The sequence below is a fragment of the Perognathus longimembris genome, chromosome 24 (assembly GCF_023159225.1).
Source record: "Perognathus longimembris pacificus isolate PPM17 chromosome 24, ASM2315922v1, whole genome shotgun sequence".
In the NCBI taxonomy this organism is placed as follows: domain Eukaryota; kingdom Metazoa; phylum Chordata; class Mammalia; order Rodentia; family Heteromyidae; genus Perognathus; species Perognathus longimembris.
In genome coordinates this window covers 7,217,316-7,235,800 of record NC_063184.1, presented here as the reverse complement: position 1 = coordinate 7,235,800, position 18,485 = coordinate 7,217,316, and the positions used below count along the sequence as shown (strand labels likewise).

Here is an 18,485-nt window from a genome sequence, read left to right as displayed (position 1 = left end):
TATGGATCAAGTGGTACTGCCTAAGCCTTGAGCAAAAGAAAAGATGCTCAGAGATAATACCCAGGCCCCTGGTTCAAGCCCCAGGAGAAGCACACAAAAAAGTAAGCTATGTGTGAGCTACTAATTTCCTTACAACCTCTCACCACATGACAGAATAAAACCAAACACAGTTACTGCACATAGTCCAAAGTTTATTAGAAGGAATGACAGGCAAACAGTACAAAACAGGCCACAGAGAACCCCAGCTCAGGTTGCTCTAGAGTCTTCAGCCACAATTTCCACAAAAGGTTCTCTTGACAAATGCAACAACACTATGAAGACATAATTATTAAGCTTATAGTCAGTAAGCCAATTATAATCCTTCAAAATAGGGCCAGATACAGTAGAGATACATATCTGTAATTCTAGCCACTCAGAAGATACAAGCAGGAAGCTCTGGATTCAAGGACAGCCCAAGCAAAGTTACTTACAGACCTTATCTCAAGTAAGACAAGGTGGTGGTATATGTTTATGATCCCAGGTAGCTGGGTAAAAGAGAAGAGAATCAAGGTTTGATGCTGGCCCAGGCAAAACCAAAAGGCCTTGGTATAAGGTTACATAGTGGAGAACTGGCCTAACAAGCCCGGGTTCAAATCTAAGCGCCACAAAAGAAAAAAACATCTCCAAAATAAATTTCAGACCTGATTCTAGCCCTAAGAGCCATTCTGACAGGTATGGGATATACAGTTCACTGGATCTTATGCCTTGATAACAAGGGAATATCTCCTAAATATTCACTTATAGTTCACACATATTAAACACTGATTTCAACTACAAAAGCCACTATATAAAATCTTCAGGACCAATACAAATAACTTCCAAAGTGCTTATGGAAGCCTCTCTGGGAGTGTGGCCCTGATTAAATGTGAGCTGACTATCCAGGAATGTGAATTCACAATTGTAAAAAGAAAATAGCTAATGGGAAAGTAAACTTCATGAAGGCAGGGATTTTTGTTTGGTTAGTACTATGTCCAAAATGCCTGGACAGAAATGACAGATCCCCTATCAGCCGAATGAGTACACAGCACATACTTTGCTAAATGATCTGTGTTACAGGTATTGTATAATTATTTTGGCTAGAAGCATACTTAAGATACAAATAAAGACCGGGCCCAGGTGACTCTCACTTATAATCCTAGCTACTCTGGAGGCTGAGATCTGGGGACTGAGCTTCAAAGCCAACTCCTGGCAGAAAAGTTAAGGAGACTCGTATCTCCAATAAACTACTTAAAAACAGAAGTGGAAGTGTGGCTTAAGTGGCAGAGCACTAGCTTTGAGCAAAAGCAACTCAGGGATAGCACCTAGACCCTGAATTCAGGGTCCAGGAAAAAAATTTTTTAAGGTTAAAAATGGGCTAGAAACACTCGATGCTATTTTAGGAAGTTTAAAGGAAGAGGAGTGCAGTACAAGGATATGCTCCATGGCTTTCCACTACTGTGTATCTTCTTACTTTCTCAATGACTATATCTCACTGTCACCATGATTGTTTTAGTCTCAATGTCAGAGATCATACAGCCAACACAGGGTGGCTTCTATTTTCAGTTAGCCTTTGTGTTATTTAGGTATAGCTAGATAGCTAGAGGTTATACATAAATTTCTAGGCAACCTACAAATACTGGGTTATCTCCAAAATACTTCTATTGTTTTCTATTGCAATTTACTTTTAAATATTTCAACACCTCGGTCCATTATACGTCATATTATTTACTCCACAGTAAGCGCTGATCAACCTTTAAAAAGTTAAAGGAAAGACATGACTGCATTTTTTAATGAATATACTAAACTTTTAAGTACAAATATTTTTAAACCTAGTGCCTTAGAAAGACATCAGATATTTAAAGTTTTTAAAACATGAACCAATGGGTCTAATTTTAAGAAGGTAGCTGTGAAAAAGTCTTGTCACTACTCATTTGACGGTTTTCCAAATGAGTGAACAGAATGCATACAAGGTCCATCAGAGTGTGAAATCTTGCTGCAATGAAATCCTTCTTCTTCATGCAACACGTTTTCAGAATTCACTAGACTTCTTGAAATGTCTTGATGAATCAGCAAGCCAGTCTGCAAAAAACAAACAATTATGACCATCAGAGGCCTTTATGCCTAAGTTTGAAAATCTTTATTATCTTGGTGACTCGATTTACCCCTAAAGGATTTACACACGAGAGGGAAAAATAATAGGCTGTGACCACTTTTTTTCACATTTACATTATATACCAACGACGACAACAACAACAACATCAGGTCATCAAAAAAATCATGAAAAATCTGTCTACATCAAAAAATGAGGTGGAGGTGTAAACTACAAATGCCTTGAAAGAGGATTTTACAGAAATGTTCAACCCTTTCCCTGCCCTCCGGATTCAACCTTCTGCCTTCACCACACAAGGAATTCATCAGCAATGATACTTAAGCTACTCAAATTGTCACCAGAATGGAGGGGCTGGGATGGAGAGAGGACTGTAACTGTGCATCAAGGGCAAGTGGATGGGTGCTGGGAGCCGGCTGCTGAGGGCGGCCAGGGCCAGCGCCTTGCTCACTTTCTCTTCCTCATTCAGGACACCCTGCGCTACCTGCTTTGGCCCAACAAGGCAGACACTGTGTTCTAACCATGGCTGTGAAATGTGCCTGTACTCCGGAGCACTGTCTACAAATCACCTTTAGCTGTTACTGACCTTTTATGCTTTCTGAGGAGGTGAAACTAATACTACGCTGTGTGATTGCAATACTGGGTGACAAAGATCGTGGCCACTGGAGTTATGGGCCTACCTGGTCCTTCCCACGCCATTTTTTTCTGTCTGACTTTCCCTTCACCACCCACCAGTCTCTTCCAGGACTTGGAGCGGTATTCAGCAAGCAGTGTCCCAAGAGGGGCCTGAAGACAAAGCTACACAAAGAAGTCAGGTGAAGGGACCTGCACTTGAGAAGTGGAGGTAACACCGCAAAGTGGGGGCACGCGAGGGCGCTCCTCCTCCCTCCAGTTGCGGTCCACGCTGAGGCTCCTCATTCGCTGGGCAGGCTGGGTGTGGTGTGCACACTGCCTGTCCCTGGCTCAGGGAGAGGGGACCGCCATCCCATGCGGGTCCTCCAAGGCGCCCTTGTTGGGCTGCCTTGACCCAGACGTGAGCTCTCCAAAGACCTCTTCTCCGGGGCTGGGGAAGGTACTGGGCAGGCGGGGCGGGCAGGGCCCTTGTCAACCATCCCTGCGGGCTGTGTTCCTGTGGTGGTGGAGACAGAAGGAGGTTCTCTTCTCTGCCCATGCGGGGATGTCCCTGCGGGAACCTGGGCGTGGGGCGTTGAGGACAGGCCCGAAGGACTGCAGCGCCATCCAGGGAGTAGGGGCAGCCTGGCGCTCCAGCCACACCGGGGTAAGGAGCCCAGGGGCCCGGCCCGGAAGCCCTGCCCAGGCCCACCGCAGCACCCTGGCTCTGGCCTGGTCAGCTGGCCCTGACTTCCTGCTTTGGAAATCTGAGTTTCAGGAACTGGCTGCTGAGCCAGGCTGAAAGATAACGGGGCGCAGCGCACCCCTGCCTTTAGGAAGGAACCACAGAGAGAAGTGGGCTTATCACCAAAGGCTTACAGTATGTCCCGGGCTAACAGATTCTGATTATGAGGGTGAAATTAAGATAATGACAAAAACTGTTAAAAATAGAATTACCATCTCTCCCAAGACAAAAGTGGCTCAATTAGTTCTATTACTATTATACCAAATGCTGCGAAAGTCTGCAAAATCAAAGAGGGGTACCCAAGGTTTTGGATCCTCTGCCCATGATTACTGGGTTCAGCAAATAAGACAGGAACCCCTGAATTTTACACCTTAGTGAAAAGGCCTTGGAGGGTCCCCTGGTACTAGGGCTGATGGTTCGGATCACTGGCCAGGCATGGCCACTGCAACCTGCTGTTACCCAGGCACAGGAGACAGGACAAAAGAACGCGCCTCAACAAAGCACTCAATACTCGGAAAGACCATGAGGGACACAGTGGAACTTGCCAGCTTCCCTGTTCATCTCATGAGCCCTAATGATTTTGTCAAAAATATGATGTTAAATCAAAACTATAACCCTACGCAAGGATTGAGCAAAAGAGACTAAGGCAGAAAGTGTCCTATTATTCCTGCTCAAAGGACCAATAGATTGGGATTCAGCTTTGAAAATTTTCAGGAGGGGCCCTGATGTTTCTTGCCATCCAACCTTTGATTGCCAGTCCCATTACTTGGTTTTCTAAGGAGCCTGTGTGTATTTGGGGGGAGGGAGGGTTAGTGGCCCTTTACTCAGGAAAAATTACACACAGCTCATGAATTAGATCAAGATCAGCTAAAAGCAGGCCATAATGAACCTATCAATAGCCCATAGAATACTATTTTTGTAATAAAAAAGAAATCTGGTAAATGGAGACTTTTACGGGATCTTAAAGCAATTTACTGCTACAAATGGAAGTTATGGGTCCTTTACAGCCTGGTTTGCCATCTCCAACTGCTATTCCCTTGAATTTTTGATTACTGATCTTAATACTGGGTTTTTGTTGTTTGTTTTTACTATTCCTCTTTATCCTAAGGATTGCCCACAGTTTGATTTTAGTGTTCCTTCCATGAATTTTCAAGCACCCAATGCAACAATATCACTGAAAGTGTAGCCTCAGGGAATGGCCAAGTAGTCCAACTTTGTGTCAAGCTTGTAGCTGCTGTGCTTCTGTCCTTTCGAGATGCCTCTCCTTGTACATATGACATTCTCCTGATTCATTCTAATCCAAAATCATCACAGGGTTTGTTTCAGTGTGAAGCAACGTCTTTGTTTTGTGGGCCTGAGTACTGCTGATGAAAAAGCTCAAGTTTCATCTCCCTTTTCTTATTTGGGTCATATTACAACTGAGAAGACAATTCGCCCTCAGATACCTGTTTCTTATTTGGGTCATATTATAATTGAAAAGACAATTTGCCCTCAGATACCTGTATTAAAAACAAATCATTAAAGAGCCTTAAATAATTTTCAAAAACCAAGGGACAAAAATTGGACTAAACCCCATCTAACCACCAACAATCTTATGCCACTGTTTGACATTCTTTGGGGACCTTCTGATCTATTTCTGCCAAAGCTGGTTACTTAACCAAGAACGCATGGCACTCACTTAGCTCACATTGATTATAACAAGCCTATTTTTCTAACCATTTCACCCACAGATTATACTCACACAGACTTCTTTGGCAACTACAAAGGCCAATAGAGTGGCTGTTTCTTCCAGTACCTGGAACTCATGTCTTAATCACTTAATCAGCAAGCTCATTGTGAAGGGCCCACGGAGATTGAGTCAACTGGTGAGGGACAATCCTGACCTTGTTACTCATCCTCAGTTGCAGATACAAGGGTGTTATGAATCCTCACAACTTTGGCACATAGTCCTGGTGAACTTCACAGGCCTTCTTTCTTCTCATTATCTTCCTGATAAACTGTTGCATGTTTTTAAGGTTACACTCTTTATTTTCCCCAGCATTATTCTCTCCTCTCCTCTGTCCTCTGTGCCTACAGTGTTTGTTGATGGATTCAAGGAAGGAACTGCTGCTATTCATGTTGATGGTTCCATCCATGCTAAACAAGTTCTGTTCACTCCTGTTCAGGGTTGCATTGGCTGTGGTTACTTGGGCCTTTTCCTGCTTTCTACCACATCCTTTGATCTGTACACTGATAGTATTTGCATCAAATACTATTAACCATTGAAATGGCTTTGATTAGTCAAACCGCAGATGAAGAGCTGTTTCCCTGTTTCATCTGATTCAGAGAAGGACCTGCCCATTACGTGGATCACATTAGAGCACATGCTCTTTTACCAGGTGCACTGGTGGGAGGCAATGCTGAGGCTGATCAAGCCATGTGTGCCACGCTAGCTGCTACACATCACCAAAATACACTGACATGCCTTGTTTACTTTGAGCGCTGGTGAGGCTGGTTGGCCTGCAGCAGAGGCTACGGTCCCTGGGCACTACTACTTGGACAGAGGGACTGTGGAAGGACCTAGCAACAGGAACACAGTATGGTCTAGACCTTGGGCTGATGTGAGGCAGAGGTTTTGTTTGAGTCTTTCCTGAAGACAGTCCTTGGTGGCTCCCTGAACATCTTGTCCAACATTATGAATCCCAGATATGAGGAGCAGCTAACCAGAGGGATCAAGAGAATGCGCCTGGGATCTTGGAACAGTCCCCAGGAAAAGAGCCTAAGCCACAGTGGAAGTGAGGCCTCCAAGGTGGAGTCAGCTGAAGAGGTTGACTCATGAAGCCAATTATCTTGTCAGAAGGACAAAAAAGGAATCTTACAAAAGAACATTTGGTCATTGGCTGTTGCATTGAGGCCTTTTATGACTAACTCTACCATACCCAAACATACTGTCGTTGTGTGGTATGGAACCTCCTTTCTTACTGTTGAAAGGACCTTCCATAAAGAAGCATGTTTGGATTATCAGGTGAAATACTCAGGATGTATTCTAATTGCATTAATAACTTGGCAAGTTGTTGTGGTAAAACCATCTCCTTTCATCATGTTGCCTACTGAATTGGAAGGCTCACAGTACTCCTGGCACCCAAGCTTTTGAAATAGAAAAAAATGTTACCACGCAAGAAAAGGGAAGCAGGGTTACTTTCGGCAGTTTTTGCCTCAGTGGCAGCTGCCATGGCCTTGGTACAGTCTGTACACATCATGTAAATAACCTGGCACAGAATATATTATTAACCTCAGGGCCCCAAGAGTTTATTGGTAAGAACACTGAAACTAAACTTAATGCTCTAGAATCTGTGGTAACCTTTTTAGGAAATGAACTTTCATCTGTTAAGATCTGCCTTGCTTTAAGATGGCATGCTGAATATTCCTGGACTTGTATTACTCCTAAGCTATATGATTCTTATAGGTGGGAATGGGGTAAAATTAAGTATCACCCTCAAGGCATATGAATCATAACATTAGTCTGGATTTGGCGTTGCTACATCAGGAGATACAGGCCCCTCAACAAAGTTATTTGGATATATTGCATCCTGTAGAAGATCCTAGATGAATAATTTCAGCTTTGCGGGGGTTCAATCCATTTAACATTCATTCTGGACTTTGCTTGGATTAGCCATATTGATTTTATTGCTTTTTGGGGGGTCTGTTTTCAGTCTGTATCCAAGCTGGAGTCAACCAGCTCATTGGATTCCCATTGGATTCCACTATGTAAAATGAAAACAGAAAGGGGGAAATGCTGGAGCTGTTTAAGTTGCAGAAAGGGTCCTGCAGCTGCTGAGGAAGGCCAGGGCCATCGCCTTGCTCACTTTCTCACCCTCATTCAGCATACCCTGTGCTGGCTGCTGTGCTTTGGAGCAAAGCAGACATTTTGTTCTTACCATGGCTGTGAAATGTGCTTGTACTCCGAAGAACCACTGTCGACAACTTATCTTTTCTGAGGAAGCTAAGCTAATATTCTGCTTGTGTTTGGTCCTTCCAACCCCATCTTTTGTCTAGAACCCCAGCTACTCTGGAGGCTGAGATATAAGGATGGAGGTACGAAGCCAGCCAAGGCAGGAAAGTTCTATGAGATTATTACCTCCAATTAAACAGTAAAAGCCATAAATGGGGAACTGTGGCTCAAATGGTAGAGCACTAGCCTTGAGTGAAAAGAGACAGCACCGGGGTCCTGAGTTCAAGCCTCAGTACCAGTACACGTACACACACACACACACACACAGAAGTGAGAAATAATGAACTCCACAGTGCAGGGGATCTATTCTGGCTCACTGCTACACAGCTCTCCTGCCAAGGGCCCCACCACTCATGGCTCCGGGTGTCTACTGTGTCCCTTGTCATTTCCCCAGCCTTGGATCTCTCTCTTCTTGTATGGCTTCCTGTTACCCCATTCCCTAAGTTCTGTTATTTTATATCTCATCAGACTAGTCTTTTCCATGGGAGTTGTCATGAAGATGGGAAAGCATGGATCTTGACAAGTGTATAACTAGGAAATGGTGAAGGTAAGTGAGTTGGAAACATTGAAAAATGAGCACACTGGAGATCAAGTTCAGAGATAGGTGGGTTAAGCTGAGACCTGTGCGTGGCCAACCTTGTTAACAGCTGTAGCTGGGTGCTCTTCCTCTGGCTACACAAAAGACAAATCTCTCTTAAATAAAACTATGGCCAGGAGTCAGTGGCTCACACCTGTAATTCTAGCTACATGGGAGGCTGAGATCTGGGGATTGCAGTTTGAAGCCAGCCCAAGTAGGAAAAGCTATGAGGCTCAAGTGATAGTGTGTGCCAACCTTGGGTTTTGAAAAAGGTAAGTAAGAGTGCAAGTTCTAGCCCCCTAAGACCAGCACAAAATAAATTTAATTTAATCTAAATAAATTACAACTATTTCGGGGAATCTTTATACCCTTACCGATCCCTAGTAACTACATTCCTAGAAAAGTGCCAAAAAGCGCCTAGGTGAGGCTGTGCAACGCAATATGGGTTTCAGGCTCACCAGATGGGGCTCTATGGATCACAACTTTCCCAATAGGTAGAAATTGCATACCTGGCCTAGAATTGATGTCAACCCACCTGATTATTGCCTTTCTGATTAATCTCCTGATTTTTCTCTGTGTGACCAGTTGGTATGAAACCCAGGGTCTCTGCTTCCGGGATCTGAACTTCTCTCTGGCACAAGCCAGCCAGGTTCAGGTCGCCGCCTATAAATTTCTTTATCCTCTCTTGAGGGGCTGAGAATGCGGCCTGGTGGTAGAGTGCTTGCCTAACATGCATGAAGCCCTGGGTTCGATTCCTCAGCACCACATAAACAGAAAAAGCCAGAAGTGGTGCTGTGGCTCAAGTGGTAGAGTGCTGGCCTTGAGCAAAAAATGGAAGCCAGGGACAGTGCTCAGGCCCTGAGTTCTAGCCCCAGGACTGCCCCCCTCCCCCAAAGCAGTCTTGATCTCTGCTGGTCTGCATTGTCCTAACAGAATAATAGAAGTCCATTTTTCCAGAGCCTTCCTGGTGGTGCAGAAGCCAAGGTTACAGCGGGAATCATTAATTAGACAACGATGAAGCCAAGTTCCCTCTACCTAGAGACTGGGGGTGGGGGAGGGAAGGGCGGAAGGGGAGACAGGAAGAATAGTTTCACCGCCGTCCTCCCAGCTGGTGCTCCACCATCCCCACTTCACCCCCAAGCCAGCACCACCTCCACCTGGGCAATCTGGGGCGCCTCCCAGCTCTTCCGGTGGCAAAATAAATAAATGAATAAAGGGATAGACCGCCTCCCGCTTGCACTGAGAACCCTCACCAGGGCAGGAGATAGAAGAACACGAACAGCATCACGTCCAGGAGGATGAACAGCCAGAGGTCCAGCCAGTAGGAGTGCTTCGGAACCCCGTTGGGCCCGGCCGGGAGTCGCTCCAGGTGGTTCGGCCCCGGAGCCCTGGCCGCCACACCCCGGTCTCGCAACTCCCGGGCGCCTCCCGGCCCCGCCACCGCCGCCGCCGCTGCACCCCGCTCCATCGCGTCGGGTCCCTGTACCGCGTCCGCTTGCAACCTCTGCAAGCACCTGCCACCCACGCCGCCAGCGGTAGTGGGCGAGGCCGGGCGTTGCGTCACGAGTGAGTCCACGCGACCCCAGCCCCGCCCAGCGCGCAGGCGCCCCGGCACCGGGCCTTCAGGACCGTCCGCAGGCGTCGCAGGCCCGGAAGGAGGAAGTGGCCCGCCAACTTCCGTCAGGCTGAGGGGCGGGTTCGTCCGGTTTTCCTGCCCAGAGCTTCCTACGGAAGTCACCGGGCCTGGTGGGCCTGGTCCTCCGCTACTGCTTCTCTCCGAGTGCCTGGGCCAGCGTGTCCCGGAAGGTCCGCCTGGTGGATTTGTGTCTCACAGGTACCTCATCGTGGCAAATTCAGGAATAATTCAAGAAGCCGGGCGCCAGGGCCTCCCTCGCTCACGCCGGTCATCCCAGCTACTCCGGAAGTCGTGGTGAAATGGGGACCTTCCCCAATTAGGAAACTTCCCCTAATTATTGTAAGACAATTCTATTTCCTGATCACTTGTATTTCTGTGGAGAAGTCCCTAACAGCTGGGAGTGCTCGGGCTGCGGCAGTTAATGTGATGGCGGGAAACTTCGGTAAAGGAAACCTTCTCTGCTATGTAACCCTTAGTCGGCCTGAAGTCCGATCTTGCAGTGATCGATAGCTGGCAGCTCTACAGACGCAGGATATCTGTCGCCTTCGCTATGAGCAGTGGTTTGCAGCTGCACAAGCTGCTCAAAGGCAGGATATGCACATACCGCTTCTTCGCTAAGATAAGGCTAATTGCAAATTTTAGTTTCTGTAAAAGCGCTTGCTTGCAAAAATCCCATGCGAACAACTTGTCTTTTTTCCCTTTATAAACCGCCTGTAATTTGGGATTGGGGCTGCCCACTCCCGAGTCGAGTTAGCTCCGGCCCGCCAGTTCGAATCATCTCCAGTTTTTTTTTTTTTTTTTTTTTATAACATCTTTGTTTATCGGTGGTCTATTGGCGTGGGGGGGGGGGGCGGGAGTTGTCAGTCCATATTAGTGGTCCAAAGCCAGCCAGGGCAGGAAAGTCCTTGAGACCCTTATCTACGAGGCTTAGAGGTAGAGTGAGTGCTTGACCAGCTCCCACGAAGCCCTGGGTTCGATTCCTCCGTGTCACATAAACTGAAAAGGTCGGAAGTAGCACTGTGGCTCAAGTGGTAGACTTGAGAAAAGAAGCTTAGGGACAGTGCCCAGACCCTGAGTTCAAGCCCCAGGACCAGCACACCCCCCCCCCACCAAAAAACAACACACCATTAAAAATAAAAATAAATCCAAGTTTGCTATGACTCCCGAGCCTCAGCAAGATTAGAATGCTCAAAGAAAGAAAATGACTTCCAGGTTTTTTCCCACTGGTTCAGCATCAGATTTCCCAGTTTTGCCATGGCATGTGTTATTCAGGAGATAAAAGCATCTAGTACTCGTTACCCAAATTGTGTAACCCAAACCCCTCTATACATCACCTATATTTATAATAGCAGTTTTTAAAAACCTAGACACGTGAGAGTCTCTGCTAAGCATAGCCAGGAGAGGTATGTACACAGTTGTGTATTCATCTAAACTACGTTTTAAGTCTCCATAAAATTAAGCTGGGGATTTACTCCATTTCACAGGTTTACAAAATGAGACACAAAAGGAACAATTTGTCTAAGGTTACTAAAATAAATACATCATAAAATGTACTCCAGGTTCAGCATTTTTCATGGTATTCTACAGTTGCCTGACTTGCTTTGATATACCTCCAGGTTTAGAGGCAAAGATAGGTATTTTTATATATATATATATATATATATATACATATATCTTATATATATATATAATTTTGTGTGTGATGGAAAATGCCAGAATCCTTTGCTTTGTAGATTTCAGAACTGAATGCTAATTGCTAAAATTAATTGAACTTTGTGCTATAGTCTGCTGTTAGCAAATTTCAAAAGCCCCTCAGCTTCAATGTCTTTATATACAACAAGAAGAGTAAGGGAGGGGGAAAATGAGGGAGGAGGTAACAATTTGTACAAGAAATGTACCCACTGCCTTACATATGAAACTGTAACCCCTCTGTACATAACTTTGACAATAAATAAGTAATTATTCAGAAAAAAAAGAAGAGTAAGTAAACTACGTCTTCTGTACAGATGGAAGCATTCTCACTGGTGAGATAAAAACAATCATTTCTAATTATTGAAATAGGATTGATGAGAGTTGTTGAGTTCCAAACCTTCTCAACTGTTTTGATACTTGTGCTTGGCACAGTCCCACAACTGAGGAATTGTTTTACTCTTAAGTCTGATCTGTTGAGTCAGGACCATATGTCAGACTTGAGAGTGTAATTAGAGCAAATAGGGAATTGTCTTTGTTTTTGCAGGTTCAGAGTTCTATCACAGGGACTTGTACTTGTTAGGCAAGTGCTCTACCACTGAGCCAAATCTCCAGGGCTTTTAGCACTGTTTTCTTTGAAAGTAGGGACATGTTTCATCTGGAGGGACATGCCCGGACTATGATCCACCTGTTTTTATTTCATGCTCTGCCAGGTACACCAACCACACCCAACCTCTTCTGTGGAAGTGAAGTCTTGTGGACTTTTTCGGCTCAAGCTGGCCTGGAACTGAAAGCTTAATCTTAATCTCCTATGTAGATGAATTCCAGTGTAGTATCCTGGTTACCCAGGACTCAAACCCACAACAACAAAGTCACCAGCATTCAGTCAGTTGGGCTAGGAGTCTTTATTTAGCTGTGCCAGTGTATGCTCTCCACCATCAATATGGTGAAGAACAGCCCTGAGCCACAGTAGGGCTGGATTTTTTTTTCCAGGCAGAGAAGAGTTTATTGGGGGAGAGCACAAACTGCTAGCTCTCACAAGATGGAGACATGCGGAGACAGGAGACAGAAGAAGAGAAAGAGCAAGAGACAGCAAGAGAGAAAAGGAAAGAGAGGGGCCTGGATTTTTAAAGGTAGAAGCTATGCATTCTACAGCATTGGGTCAGGTATCAAATGCTTGGGGTCAAGTTAGGGGGTCAAAGCAAGTAAAAAACAGGTTAAGAAAGCTGTTTAGAGAAGCAGAATTTTGCGATCTGGCTGACCTGATATCAACTAAGCAAGCATGAGCAGACTAAAACAATCCAGTAAGCAGTCATAAGTGGTGCAACCTGACAGTTACCATGGTGTGTTTATAACTACTATGATTACTTTTATAATTTATTACTACGATCATTTTCACAATCAGTTACTATGTTGCTACCTAGATACAGAGAAGAACAAAGGCTCCATATATCTTTAAATGTCAAGCTGGGGAACTAGTTTCACCTTTGGGGGCGCAACCTTCTAGAATGGACTCACCAAAATGGAGTTATAGAAGCTAAGAGCAAACTCTAAGACAGTGAAAATGTACAATCTCTCTTGTTTCTAGGAGCTGGTGAGGGGGCACTACACTTTTCCTTGGTTCTCACAGCCAGTACACCCAGTTATTATTTAAGAAGGGTTATCTCAAACACTTGCAGACTGGCATTGAACTGACATCAGCTTCGCAAGTAACTTGGATAATAGGCACAAGGCAGTAGCACCTGCCCAGGTTGAAGCCATTTAAACTAAATTCCATTGAATGATCCTATCCTTCAGACTTCACTCTCAAAAGTCCATTAATTCCCTTCTAAATAATTCATTGGTTACGTGACAGAAATGAATGTGTAATTTGTTGAGAACTGGTTATGACCCTAAATTCAAACATTAAAAATTTTTTGTCCAGTCCTGGAGCTTGAACTCAGGGCCTGAGCACCGTCCCTGGCTTCCTTTTGCTCAAGGCTAGTACTCTACCACTTGAGCCACAGCACCCACTTCTGGCTTTTTCTGTGTATGTGGTGCTGAGGAATCGAACCTAGGGCTTCATGTATACAAGGCAAGCACTCTTGCCACTAGGCCGTATTCCCAGCCCCACAATTTTTTTTAAAGCACTGCATTTGCAGGGCACCAGTGACTCCTGCCTGCAATTCTCAATCTTCACTTCTCAAGAGGCTGAGCTCTAAGGATCACAATTTGAAGCCAGTCTGGGCTGAAGTCTGTGAGACTCATCCCTAATTAAAGACCAAAAAGAGCCAGAAGTGGAGCAAGCTGGGGATCGAGTTGTGGAGTGCTAGCCTTGAGCACAAAAGCTAATGTACAGAGTCCAGGACCTGAGTTCAAGCCCCTGGATCTGAACATACACACAAAAACTGCTATACTAAAATTTAAGTACATGGTTGTCTGTGAGTTCTTCATTGTCTGGATCCTCTAGAACCTTTCTGCCTTATATATTTGACTGAAACTACAGACTGAATTATTACACTGTCACCATGGTTCTACACATTCCTGAGACAGCACAATTTATCATGTATTTCTTATCTTACTTTCCTCTTCTTGCAAATTGGGTGGGGATGTGTCTCGCCAGTAATTCTGTTGACTAGTGACACCTAGGTCATTTTGGCCATTTGCATTTTTTGTTGTTTTGTATTGCTTGTGATCATTTCCTTTATTTGAGTGCACTGACATCCTTTTTAAAGCTATAGCTTCTCTCTGATCTGGTTCCCAGCAGATACCATCTGTTTGGTCAAGATTGCTTACTTCCATGTTCTTCATGGGAACTCTTCTCCTGACCTCTGTGATTTAGTGCTGGTTCTCTTAGTGTCTGTGCTTTAGTATTGGTTGTTCTTGTTAAACTCTGAGGGCTTCCCACCTATCTGATCCTCCCATCTTTTGGGTCCCACATCAAATGCCAGCTTCATAGTTTCCCTTAATATAATGTAATTCCAATGGGTCTATTGTACCCATTGGAGAAACAGCACTTCTAACTCCGTTTCAGCTGTTTTGCATGTTGGGTGCTTTACTCTTGAGGAAGGGTTATTTTCTTGAAATCAAGGGAGAGAAATATTTGATAGTTTTTTGCTTTCCTTTAGCACCTTTTTTTCTGCATTCTTTTACAACATGTTTATTGAGGGGGTCTTATGTTTTCAATTGAACATCTTTCAAAAGTTCTATAAAAAATCTGCAATTTTCTACATATGTTGTCTGGCAAACTGGCTTTGTATCATTTTGTGTGTGTGTGTGTGTGTGTGTGTGTATGTGTGTGTGTGTGTGTTAGTCCTGGAGCTTGTTGGGAAACAGAGTCATAAGGGTATTAGAGTAAAGAAAGAGCAGAAAGTGAACTCAAAAGACCAGATAAACTCTAATGGAGAGTTGAAGAAGGACGCCATGGTGAGCTGAGGAGAGTCGGAGACACGAAGCATGGTGCAAGTGGGGACAGGAGTGGAGGGACTTAAGTAGGGTTGAAGGTGGCTGGAGGGTACAAAAAGTTTCAGGGCATGCTCCACAAGTTTGTGGGTTCGGCCTGCAGTAATTTATTCAGGCCTGATTCCAGGAGCCTATGTACACTCACTGATCCCAGTTCAACCTGGTGTGGCCTGCTTCAGGGAATTCAAGTGCCTGTTACTAGACTGGTTAGAGAGTGGACTTTTGAATTTGGGAGATTGCTGCAGATTCCCATCAGAGCTTGAACTCAAGGCCTGGGCATTGTCTCTGAGTTTTTAGGCTCAAGACTAGGGCTCTACCACTTGAGCCACAGCTCCACTTCCAGCTTTTTGGTGGTTAATTGGAGGTAAGAGTCTGGTGGAATTTCCTGCCCAGGCTGGCTTTGAACCACAATTCTCATGTCATGAAATTTTTTTTTTTGAGATAGTGTCTCACTATGTAGCCCAGGCTGGCCTCCCAACTTTTGATCTTCCTCCCTTAGCCTCCGAAGGGTTGACATGGCTGGTGTGCACCACTGTGCCAGGTTATCTTCTCTATTGGAGTATTAAGTGTTCTTTTGTAAGAGAGATTATAATTTTACCATCTTTGTAGCTCCTACATCCCTCAAACAGTATCCTGAAAAATGGAAGACATTTAATATTTATTCAATTATGTGTTGTTATATTTTATTACCACTAGCATAATCATGGTCAAAAATACTTTTTGAGCCAGGCTCATACCTATAATCCTAGCAACTCGGAAGGCTGAGATCTGAAGATTGTGGTTCGAAGCCAGTCTGGGTCGGCAAATCCATAAGAATCTTACCTCCAATTAACTATGCCCCCCCCCCCCACAAAAAAGGCAGGAATGGGGCTGTGGCTCAAGTTGTATAGTGCTAGGTAGGCTTGAGCATAAAAACTCAGGGAGAGCACCCAGGCCCAGAGTTCAGACCCCAGGACTTGAGGGTGGGGGGATAGTTTTTGATTTATCTCTTTAAAGTATAATAGTGCAGTAATACCATGAGAATCTAACCCTTAACTACTGATTTACCACGTGTGTGTGTGTGTGTGTGTGTGTGTTTGTGTTGGTACCTGAGATGAAACTCAAGGTCACACACTTACTAGGCAAGTGGTGTCCCACTTGAGCCATACTCTTAGCCCCTAGGAGATTGTCTGGGTTTTATTCAAGTACTTATAAGGAATATGTGCAATCTATTCCTGCTTTATACATTTCCCTTATTTAGACAATGCTTTTTGAATACCTAAACTGTGTCAGGAACTGTCTTTTGAGCCATAAGAGATGCAAGTGCAATAGCTATTGCTCATCTATCTAAGAGAGCAGTGGAGTTTTCCAATTCTGTCAAAGTCTGGAAATTCTGCATTGCAACCTGGGTGTTCTGAAGGCTGAACAGAGCAGGCTGTGAATTGTAGGCTGTCCTCTCTATTTATATACACTTTAACCATAGGAATTCAGTTCTTTACCTTTTAAGGCTTTGTGTTAGATTTTGTGTTGAAATAAAGAAGGCTTCCCGCTGTTTCTACAGTTTAAAAACTTCAGTAGCACAAATCTAATTGGTAGGCACAGATAAGACATATACCCAAACTCACAGTCTTGAAATCTGATTTTGTAATAATCTAATCATGAGTAGTCAACCTGATACTTGTTTTAAGGAAAGGTGTCGGCAGTACAGTCATTGAGGAGCGACTGAAAGATTATTCAACACATGCCATGCCATGTATCCTGGAAATACATACCAGACTTCCAAGAACAAACAAAACAGCATTTGCACACACATTATCTATAATAAGAATATGAATGTTAAGGTGATAATTCCTATGTCTAAAATATTGGCCACAATTAGACTTATTACGGAAGTGTGAGAAGTGTCAGTATATTAACTATAGTTTAGCTCTGGAAAATGGGATCATGCATAATTTTATTCCTTGTGCTTCTCTATATTCAATTTTTTCTCAGTGAAAATTCATTAACTAGAAATAGTAAAGAAAATTTAAGAAAAACAAGTTAGGAAATAAGATATAATCTAAAATTTTCTAAGCATTTTTTACAGCAGATCACAAATATAGTAAATATCAAGGAAATTCTTTTATGATTTGTAACCCTGTTTTTCAAATCAAATTTTATGAAGTTCTAGCTTCCCCAAGGATTACTCAGTGACAGATGTGGAATGAAAAAGAGAATGTGGCTTTTGTGTTTGTATTGATGAAATTATTTTTCTGCATTGCTGAAAGTAAAATGCAAACCATGTTCATAATTATGTAATAGCAATTCCAAACTCCTGTCCATTCACAGAAATTAAAGTGTTCAATGGCTAAGAAAATACTGAAACCAAATATATGAAGCACCTGAATTGAATAAAGAAACAGACACACAAATTATTTTCGCAATTTCAGTACCCCACTTTACATGGGTAGAATAGTTGGACAGGAAAGCAGTAGGAAAACAGGAACTTAGCATTGCTGTCAACTAACTAGACTTAACAGACATATTGGAACTCTGTGCCTCACAACACAGCAGCCAAACATATATTATTCTCGATTGTGCATGGAACATTTTCTAAGATAAACTATATATTAGACCATAATAGTGGTTCTTTAGATGGAAAGTATACAACATCTCTGACCACAGTCAAATGAAAGTAGAAGGCAGTAACAGAAGGAAAACTGGAAAATTCACAATTATGTGGAAATCTTATTAAAAACAACCAGTAGGTCAAGGAAAACATCACAAGGAAAGTTAGAGAACTTAGATATAAATTAGAGAGGTACATCATATCAAGACTCAATTCGTTGCAATAAGGACTATGCTCAGAGGAAATCAGTGCTAAAAATGAACATTAAGGAGAATTTTGCTGGGTGACAGTGGCTCACACCTGTAATCATTGCTACTTGTGAGGCTAACATCTAAGGATCATAGTTCAAAGCCACCCCAAGCAAGGCTTTGAGACTCTTCAATTAACCACCAAAAGAAAAGAAAAAGCCAAAAGCAGAGCTGTGGCTCAAGTGGTAGAGCACTGTCAAGAAGCACAAAAGCTCAGGACGGTGCCCTGGCCCCGGCACACTTGCTCAGATTCTTCTAGGTTCAATGAGCAGATCTTGCTCAAAGCTTAAAACTGGCTGCATGAGCATCATTTTATAGCATCATATTCACATAGCTATTGATCCCTTAGGCTCCTCTCCTACAATTATCCTCCTTTGTTTTCACTGTGTGAATGTTTAGGGAGTTTTTTAATTAATCATGTCCAAGTGGAATTATTTGTCTTTACTATCTATTTACTTGTAGATTGTTTGCGAGTCTTTTCTTTTCTTTTTTCTTTGCTTTATCCCCTTTTGTCACTGTTTTTAATTTCTGTTCCCTTTGTCTTCTATATAAGTTTAATTTGAGGAGGGAAAGGGGAAGCAAAGAAAAGTGGACCAATTCAGCAGTAATACGCATTAGACACTGTGTTGGAAATGAACTTTCCAACAGGGCGGGGGGGGGCGGTGGCAGAGCTGTCTGGAGGAGACAAACAGAAAATGAGGGAGGGGGTGACACTGTTCAAAAAGAAATATACTCATTACCTGACTTAAGCAACTGTAACCCCTCTGTATATCACCTTTACAATAAAAAATTTTAAATAATAATTAAAAAAGAAAAATACTGGCTAGATGAAGG

General features: G+C 43.6%; 1 protein-coding gene across 1 annotated transcript; it reads right to left on the bottom strand.

Moving 5' to 3' along the window:
• Window positions 1–174: 174 nt before the first annotated feature.
• On the bottom strand, window positions 175–9,893 carry LOC125341357 (proline-rich protein 12-like). Its single transcript, XM_048333363.1, has 3 exons — window positions 9,889–9,893; window positions 9,304–9,670; window positions 175–2,097 (listed from the first exon to the last, which is right to left on the bottom strand). Exons 1-3 carry the CDS (start codon window positions 9,891–9,893, stop codon window positions 1,942–1,944), a joined length of 528 nt encoding a protein of 175 aa, XP_048189320.1. The 3' UTR covers window positions 175–1,941.
• Between the last annotated feature and the right edge of the window lie 8,592 nt (window positions 9,894–18,485).

Bases quoted from the DNA above. Each gene is read 5' to 3' on its own strand.
- LOC125341357 (XM_048333363.1), bottom strand. The intron at 2,098-9,303 runs GTGAGGGTTCTC...TGTTTTTTGCAG, and splicing joins TTCTTCTATCTCCTGCCCTG to ACTGGCTTGCTGATTCATCA.